We start from the raw sequence: 9,476 nt of genomic DNA, 5'->3' as shown, positions 1-9,476 counted from the left end.
CTGTGGTTGTGCAAATTTTATTTCATTTACTGAAAGTTTCGCAGTCGTTTGTTGATCGCGTGTCTTCAAGGATTGTTCAAGTACGTACAGTCGTACATATATAATTCTGAACATCTACTATCAATGCTAGGAATTACTAATATTCATATTTTCCTCCCTAGTTGAGCTTGAGGTTAACGGTTTCAACGACAGTCTAAGACATTTTTAAATCATCGTCTATTTTTAAGAGTGAAAATATTTTACTACCGCCTGCTGGAAAGGTAAATTATGTGAAAAATCGATAAGAATAGAGTTTTTTTTTCCAATGATGTGTATTTATTCTATACGATTAAATTTGAACAGCAAGCGTGTTAATCAATAAAAATATATTGTTTAGCTTATTTATTAAATAAAATTAAATTTACATGATTGGTAAAATGATTCGACGATACTTATAAAAACTTATTTGATTGAATATTATACTACTACTATTATAGATCCTTTCTAATCATTTCATTTTTATATTCGGCTATCGATATCGTTTTTCTAAACGTTTCGTGTATATATTGCTTTGTAAAAATATTTGCTGATTAATTAATGTACATATATATGTTGAAATAATATAAATTTAGTTACATTGTTGCTTTCAAATTTACAAATAGAATTCACATTTGAAATACACACCTTCCGTGAAATATAAAATTACGCGATTTGATTTTGTTAAAAAAAAATAGTTTTGTCATCTTGGTGTAGTGGCTAAATTAAAGAGCACATATATCGAGATCTTAAGTTCAAATTCCGAGGAAATTTCAAAAGACTTTTCCTTAGCAAATTCCTCAATTATAGCCGAGAGTTTGCAAGTTACCACTATCTCTTGCTTCTGAAAGCATGCTTAGTTGCGCCTTGATCTTGTTCTCTTTCCAATCGCGTTGGATTGTCACCTAATCAGTGGTACTGTTTCAATTGTTAAAGAATTTTGTATAAGATGATATGGCGTGTGATGGTGGCGTGTTTGATTGTGAAACTTGCCTTACTACCTCCAGCGGCGTCGAGTGTTGCAGTTGATTATTTTACCAACAAGCATGCTCCTTATGTGTGCTATTTTACATGTGGATCAAAAGTCAGTAAGTACCTATATATTTGAATAGTTATACATATCAACTGACTGATATATAGAATAGTGTGAGATCATGTACGCATGTTAATCGCTTTATCCGTTAACGATCAAGCGTTTGAAATTGGAATACTCCAGGTTAAAATCAATAATATTTTACAGATAACAAAAAGAAGATAGATGCTTTAATGCACAAAGGTATAAGAGTATCGATGCAGTTAATTGATAAAAATGGCGATGAGCAACTCGAGACTATCTTGCTGCAGTGGATCGCTCCAGTCGGAGTACTATTGGAGTGGGCTTGCGACAATAGCGAGATTGTTCTAGAAACGGTGACTAGTGTCCAACAACTTGGAATTAGTTACTCTACAAAATAATGTATCGAAATTAGTTTTCAAGTTGGATGTCTTTTAGTTTCTTTACCTACTTTTAAACAACTATTCAAGTATGAATTAAAATAGATGCGGTTTTTTTTAAATAAAAATAGATTTTTTTTTTAATTTCTTTTATGCATTATTTTTAAAAACTTGTGTTGGGTGAGATCTGTGGTACTAATGTGCCCTTATACTTTGAACTAAACATTAATACATAACGTTAAATATATCGTCTATTTATTTTTGAACAAATTGAAAAAAATACATAACATTTGATATTGTATTATTGTTTTAACGTAGCTTGTAATTTAATCGTTTATTGAAAACACATATCTTAAAATAGCAAACGTAACTATTTATATAAACAATATTGAAACTAAAAATAATATTAATTAACAATTTTCATTCTCACTTTAGATAGAACAGATTATATTTATTATATATGATACTTGATCAACTAATGTATATTTTGGGTCCGCCAGGCGTCCAAGAAAACGCTATTTGATTCAATGCACATGTGGCTTATCTTGGAAGACGAGATATCGAATGGAAATAAAAACAAAACATCTATGGATATTTTAAAACGGATGAATCTAAGTGTCGATGCTGACGTTGTTGTTGCTACAAATAAGGGTATGTTATATAGGAGTAGTTTAATTTATTTCAATTTGTTAAGCGTGTGAACATGCATGTTACAGCCATAAAAGCTTAGAATTAGAGACCATAAAATTACCTTTTATTCTATCGTCAGATAGCGATACTTTGTATAGTAGTGTTGCGGTTTGAATAGTTTAAGTATTTACAAGAACAAGGAACATAACATTTAACAACCCTGCTGACTAGTCTAAAAGTTGGCGGAGCGAAGATATTTTTCATTTCTCCAGTTCCAGTGTATATAGACAATGGTATAAATTTATTTATTTAAATACTTTATTGACCATCACAAAGTGAATGGGACAAAAAGTGGACTTAATACCTGAAGCATGACAGTCAACCTTTAGGTCAAACACAAAACCATGAAGGCTGTAATTAATAATTGACAAAACATAACAGTATACATACTTGTATATACAACTCTAAATATATATATATACATACACACATAGTATCTACTAAATACATATTGATCTATATTATCTATAGTAAAAACATATAAATAATAATAATAGTACATAATAGAAATCAAGTGAACTAGGAACTTTCTGACAATAAATGCTCATTAACTATTCCTAAAAAAAATTGATGTGTATTAAATATGCTTAGATTAAAGTAAATATAATAAACTATCTCAAAGATCACAAGTATTTACATATTAAAGTAATTTACCATTTATTTGAATAAGATACTGATATCACCATATAAAGTTATTCTGTGATATTTCACTCGGAAAGAAACTTAATTATTACTCATGAATCTTTGAATTCGCGCACTAAAATATTTAAGTTCTTATTCATTTTATTCTATTACATTTAAAAACGTATTTAACAAAAAAAAAAATAACTGTGGTGTGGGTGAGATAAAAGTGATAAAAAAATTATGCTATGTTTTCACCCTTAGTTATGGTACTTATTCCTTAAATGTATGTATCTGAAGGAAAAGGGAAGTATTTTAACACCCGTGCAAAGCCAGGGCGGGTCGCTGGTATTTTATAAATAAATATCATCCAATAGAATGTGGTAAATGTAATAAAAAAAAGAAGTTTTTAAAGATAGGATACGACTCCAAATTATCATTTGTAATTATTTCGCAGGGGAACACTACGATTTGATAGATGTGTTTAATTTCGGTAAGATTCAAGGTAACGATTTGGAGAAGAAATTCATAGGGAGTTGGAGTCCGGGAGGAGGTAAATAATACCGGGATAAAATATTCAAAGCCTTGGAATTTGGTGCTGATTCGTGTTACACAATTTCAGGTCTGAACGTTTCGTTGAGCGGATTCAAATATTATGATCGCTGGGATTTCCACAATTTGACGCTGCGAGCCATATCTGTGGTGTGCTCAATGTTATTATACCGATATTCGCATATTTTAGTGAAAATATTTTAAATAAAATCACATACGAACAATGTGTTCAACATTACATATACATACATATGTATAACTCAACTATTTCATGTTTTAATATTTCATTCCAATTGTTTTTTATGTTATGTAGATCCAGATATAATATTTACATTTTAGACATTTTCATAATATAACCGTGAACATAACTGTATTCAACTTTGCCGATTCATAAATTCAAAATCAAGATGAAAATATACTTTATTCAAGTAGGCTTTCACAAGCACATTTGAATCATTTAAGTCATTTTATATAACAGTATTAAACGTAATGCTTCTATCGGTTCGAAATGTACATTCTACCGAGAAGAACCGGCAAGAGATTCATCTCATTTGTTTAAAATAACATTAATAATAACAGATCACTCAACATTATATTATATAGCAATATATAAGCGTGGAGCTAATTCTTGTTGACTTCAGGCAGGGTATATTATATAAAAAAATTATGTAACTGACATAACCTTGCATTGAAAGGAGTTACAACTAGGTAGAATCTACATTCCGAACCGGTGGTAGCTTTACGTGAAATACAATTCTATAAAATTACTGTTGCTTACTAAAAGTTCTTGTCAAACCCCATTTGAATAAAGAATATTTTTGTTTAATATTGTTTATATATAATAGTGTAAAGTATACTCTGTTTTTTTTTTTATGATTCATATAACATATTTCTGTATTTTTTTTTTCTTACGTTTGCACTTTCAATTGAAACGTCTTCTGACAGTAAAGATGTAACTTTTATATTTAACTAATCAATATATATATATACCCTTTTTAGTTTGATTTTATTAACAAGACTATTTTACAGATTTTGGACCGCCCTAAAGTGTTCAAGCCAGAAATGTTATCAGATCTAGGCTATACAGTCGGCGTGTCGGTGATGACAAAAATTGTCACCCAGCAACTGTGGGTGCTTAAAGAAATGCATAATTTTAGGTAAATTTATCTTTAAATTAAGATTGATTAAGATAAATATTTTATTTGATAATGGGCGAAGAAGACAGTCGTGAGTTGGAATCTGGACCAGTAGTATTCATGTTGCTAATATTTTATTTGTTTGTTAAGTTAATAATTTAATCGGTGCGTGTCGTTATAATGAACTTCAATGGGCTGAAACTAAAATGATCGAATATGTTTTAAATAAATTTATATTTAGATTGTTATATTCCGGTTTATGATATGATTCGTCAGAACAGTGTAATCTATGTACTAAAGAATATCTCTTAACATTTTATATTGTAGCAATTGCATTTTATTCAATAAAGCAAACTTACCATCTGGTGTCTGCTGGCGGCAAAGACCTCCGCCCGAAGACATTTGTAAGAATTGTAAAACGTTTCTTACGTTGTTAGTGCACCGCTTTCGTGGGTTGAAGGTGTTGTGTACGTGTGTTCTAGTGACTCAATCACTCTTTGTATTAAAGTATTCGTTTTTGCGAATACAGATGGTATTCGCAAAAACGAATACTTTAATACAAACTTGGATAAAGACAAAATTATGAGTGCGATCAAATTCATAGGTTCGCTTAGTAAGATTAATTGATGAATGTAAAATAATTTATATTTTATTTACCAGATTCAATTATACGATCGCCGGCCGCTGGATCGGTTCTCCAAAACGAAATTCTACTTTGGTGAGATCGTCTTCTATGCACAGACTTTTCTTAAACAAAAAATTAAATATTAAAATATTCATTTCAAGTTCTGCATAGTTTAGTGCAGTAACGCTGAGAATGCATGTCATTTAGAGAGATAAAATTCAATTTTATTTTGCAGGCGGTCACCAATTCCCTGTTCTGGGGCGAGCAAGACATTTCGTGCACTTGCGCCAGGATATTCACACAGTGGTTGGATTGGGTGGACGTATTCTTTCCACCGGCTACTAGACTAGAGTAAATCACTAGTATTTTCTTTGGATATTCAATTCAAGAACTGTTTTTTTAAAACATTTGTATTTAGTTTTAAGATATACGTAACAAAACATTTTTTATGTACATTGCTTCGGAAATTGAAGGTAGGCCTTCAAATGAAGGTAGGCCATTGAGCTTCGGTTGTCCTTGGAATTTTCTCAATTGTTCGTCTTATTGGGCGTTTGATATAGGTTGTATGTAAGGAAAACTCTGGATCGATAAAACTATTATCCAGCAAAATAAAATAGTAAGCAGCCTTTGAACACTTTTAGGCCACATCTTGTCCAATAACCTAAAGAGATACACAAACAATTTTATCTAATAACTAAGCGGATTAAACAATTTAAACATAATCCAATTTTGAATTATAATTGTAGGACAAAGTTCTATTACTTAATTCTGGACAAAGGCGTGGGAGATTATGAGAATCGGTTCCTGACGCCACTCTCTGCCGGAGTCTGGTGGTGCACCATCATTGCGTGCGTGGCGTGCACTGTGATATTAGCTATAGCCGCAGTCCTGGAAGCCAGAGACGAGCCGGGTCTATATGCTACTTTTAGCGTATTTGCGGTTATTTGTCAACAAGGTAAAAATATATCGGAAAGTTTTAAATAGGCAGCTGGTGCCGTTATTAAGCGCTCTTTTTTTGTTTCAGCATATGAAGACGGAGTGCAGTTGTTCGAAGAAGCTACTTCGAGTCAGGGTATCTGAAAAAACATTGAGTTATATTATAGCTGGAAATATTAAGTGTCTTCTTTCGATACATGCAGATTTTTTAGTATAAAAATAACCTCAGTTGCTTTGGTATCCCGATTTTTGGCTATTTTTGGCGACTATTTGGCTCTGAGGATGCATATTGTTGTTAAATTTTCCAGGTCGTCGTTTAATTCTTCTAGTAGTAGGAATGATGAGCATGCTGTTGTACAATTACTATACGAGCAGCGTGGTGTCCTGGCTACTCAATGCTGCGGCGCCCACTCTGGCTGATATGGATGCCTTGGTCAGCAGTGATTTGGAACTTGTGTTTGAAGATATCGGATATACGAGGGGTTGGCTTGATGTATGTAACCGATTAGTTGTAAATATTAGCTCATCATCATTATATAATGTCTAATCTTAAAAAAGCATAGCAATAATTACAGGCAACTTATTCTTAGTTGGTTTAAAATAAAAATAAAAATATGGTAGAAAAGCTATGAAAATTTAGTGTAAACTATGATTGAGTAAATTTACTGATTAAGAGTAAATTTATATATTTGATAAGTTTTTTATGTTTAGAATCCCGGATTCTTTTACTACAGCGGTTATAAAAATCCAAAGGAAGATTATTTGAGAATGAAGAAAGTGACAATGGCAAAAAGAACAGCAGCGCTTCTACAACCAGCGGCAGCCGGAATAAATCTGATTCGAACTGGCGGTAAAAAATATTATTTAACAATTTGCAGTTTTATTCTGTAACAGGTACATTATAAATATTTAAAAAATAACCTTTGATCTTTCACCTCAGTTGTTGAGGTGAAAGATCAAAGGGATGAATGAAATCCACAAAAGGGATGAATGAAAGTCAACTGCATGTAGCGGAGATGACAATATTGAGAGGAATGTTTTGTGTTACGCGAATGGATAGAGTAAGGAATGAGTATATAAGAGGAAGTTTGAATGTGGCACCGAGAGCCTAGAAGTTGTACGTTGTCTCGTAGTATTGGCAATGGAATATTTTTGATGTCGTGAACACCTATTAACATGATGTTGTAGATATAAAAGTTCACCATTAATACTAATATTACAAAATAATGTTATTACCTACTATACATGCGTGATGATTATATTTGATAGGTATTCGTAGTTCACGTTACATAAAGTATCAATTCTGAACATATTTATAGCGATAAAGTCACCATTATTTTCAGACTACGCGTATCACACCGAACCCTATACAGCGTATCAGGTCCTATCTAAGACGTTCGAAGATAAGGAGTTATGCGAACTAGGGTCGTTGCAGATGATGGCACCCGCTCATGTCTACATAATGGCGCAAAAAAGGAGCCCGTATAAACAATTTTTCGTTTGGAGGTAAGCGACCAGTACTTTTTTCTGCTAGCGTATTATATCGTCCAATGTTTATTATAATGAAATGATCGCCCTTGATTATGGTTTCCGATCAAAAAATAAATGAAACGTTTGAAATTTGAAATCTCGAAATGAACACAGCCTGATGCGCCTCTTGGAGCGAGGCCACACGTCGGCGGTGCGCGCGCGCGTGGGCGGGCCCGCGCCGCGCTGCTCCGGCCGCACGCCGCGCGCGCTGGCGCTCGGCCAGGCCGCGCCCGCCTTCGCCAGCCTCGCGCAAGTGGCGCTGGCCTCCTTGGCCATTTTACTGTGCGAGATCTATTGGCACAGGTATCTCGTAAATGGCACTCGTGTTAGCCGCGATGGCCGAATGCGTACAACGCGTGGAGTTCGACTGAAGGTTGAGGGTTCGAAGTGAAACGCCTCTGACTGATAATATATCTTGTACTCTACGGCGAAATCAAAAAATCATTAAGTAAACACGTCGCCCCGTACGGGTATGTGCCGCGGGTATACGCGTTATGCATCGAGTGGCGAGATGGAGTCTCCTAAAGGTGGAATCAGACGGTTAATTTTTTGTTCATTTTTATTTTTAATTTTGCATCTTTCACTCAAAATGACACTTTTAAATACAAAAGTGCCGAGTGAATTCATTAGTGAACTGATCCAACGACGTTGGATCGGTTCATTCGGCATCTTTCATTCCCACTCCGAATGAACGAAAAATGAACAGACTGAACACAGAGTGAACGTTCACTCGGATTTGGCCATTTTGTCTCGAACGCATTTTTCTTAATCTTTTTATTTAGCGCCTTGATCAAAGACTCACAAATTAAACTTATTCCAAGAGACACGACTTCATTCGACGCTGAAACAAAAAGGAATCATTCACTCAAAAGAACATTCACTCGAATGAACCGTATGATATCACCTTATGATAATACAAGAGTGTCACTGAACTTAAAACAAACTTATAGGTCGTTACTGAAATTTTAAATGTCATAAAATAATTAAAGAAGTAAAATATAAAATCATGCCTAATTTTACTTTTTAAATTAATTTTACAGGCCCATATTTCCGTATAAGACATACTTTAAATTCAATCTATCCCTTTGTCGGACGTTGGCGAGGTGTTCCGATAAGTAATAAGACAATTCATCAATATTATTTTCAGAGCCCGAGGCAAAAAACAAGTCGGAGGAGCGCTCAATAATCGCGAACATAACGCACAAGAGGCACGGCGGAGGACCGATTCCCTGGGAGCATAAAAAAACAATAAAGGGAAAATATTTGATGGCCCGAGCCACGGGGAAGGCTACCTAAGCTCGTCCTCATATCGCCGGCGTTTCGCCGGCTTCGCTTTCTAGATCACTTTAGTTTTCGTCGCGTTCATTTATATAGTCGTGTGTGGCTTGTAGTCGTATATTAAAAAATAAAATTATAGCTCATTACAGAACGAATTACGATATTTTTGTTGTCAATCACTTGCTACTAGTTTATTTTAAAGTAAATCTATAGTTCAATCCATATGACGTGTTTCGGGAAAAAATCCGATTCTTAGTTTCAATTTTTTTTTTTCATATAAACATGTATCTTCGTAAGATCGCTTCCGTGTGCTTTTATAAAAAAATATGAATGGAGGTACCGACTATTTCAAGCGAAACACTTGTTCCTCCTTCGTCATACCAAGAAACGTCGAACGCACGCCGCGGCGGGCGCGCGCCGCGTGTGGCGCCGGCGAGACGCGAGACGCGAGACGCGGCGCGGCGCGGCCGGCGGCGGTGAGTAATGGAGGCGCGTCGGCGGGCTATCTGAATCGCGCGTTATAAATGACGCGATCAATTCTTGTTTACTCCCGGGCCCTCATTGAATACACCCGCTCGGCTCGAGCTGCACTCGACTTTTGTATATTAATACGTTTGAGAAGGTAGCTCGGAGTCGGGGACATCATTTCGTATTTATGG

General features: G+C 34.6%; 1 protein-coding gene across 1 annotated transcript; it reads left to right on the top strand.

The window, feature by feature from the left end:
- The first annotated feature begins 964 nt into the window (after positions 1–964).
- On the top strand, positions 965–8,814 carry LOC125064419 (ionotropic receptor 75a-like). Its single transcript, XM_047671411.1, has 15 exons — positions 965–1,103; positions 1,256–1,425; positions 1,950–2,100; positions 3,218–3,313; positions 3,383–3,462; positions 4,342–4,469; positions 5,109–5,166; positions 5,309–5,424; positions 5,820–6,028; positions 6,098–6,145; positions 6,318–6,502; positions 6,721–6,859; positions 7,353–7,515; positions 7,654–7,842; positions 8,687–8,814. The coding sequence occupies exons 1-15, from the start codon at positions 965–967 to the stop codon at positions 8,778–8,780; spliced, it is 1,965 nt and encodes a 654-aa protein (XP_047527367.1). The 3' UTR covers positions 8,781–8,814.
- The last annotated feature ends 662 nt before the right edge of the window (positions 8,815–9,476 follow it).

Source organism: Vanessa atalanta, chromosome 5, assembly GCF_905147765.1.
Source record: "Vanessa atalanta chromosome 5, ilVanAtal1.2, whole genome shotgun sequence".
Classification (NCBI taxonomy): Eukaryota; Metazoa; Arthropoda; class Insecta; order Lepidoptera; family Nymphalidae; genus Vanessa; species Vanessa atalanta.
Note: the sequence above shows the minus strand (reverse complement) of the source record. Positions and strands in the feature narration are given on the sequence as shown.

Excerpts from the sequence above, each read along its gene's own strand:
- LOC125064419 (XM_047671411.1), top strand. The coding sequence starts at position 965 with ATGATATGGCGTGTGATGGTGGCGTGTTTGATTGTGAAACTTGCCTTA. Across the intron at positions 3,314-3,382 it reads GAGTTGGAGTCCGGGAGGAG|GTCTGAACGTTTCGTTGAGC; the intron begins GTAAATAATACC and ends ACACAATTTCAG. Across the intron at positions 7,516-7,653 it reads AAACAATTTTTCGTTTGGAG|CCTGATGCGCCTCTTGGAGC; the intron begins GTAAGCGACCAG and ends AAATGAACACAG.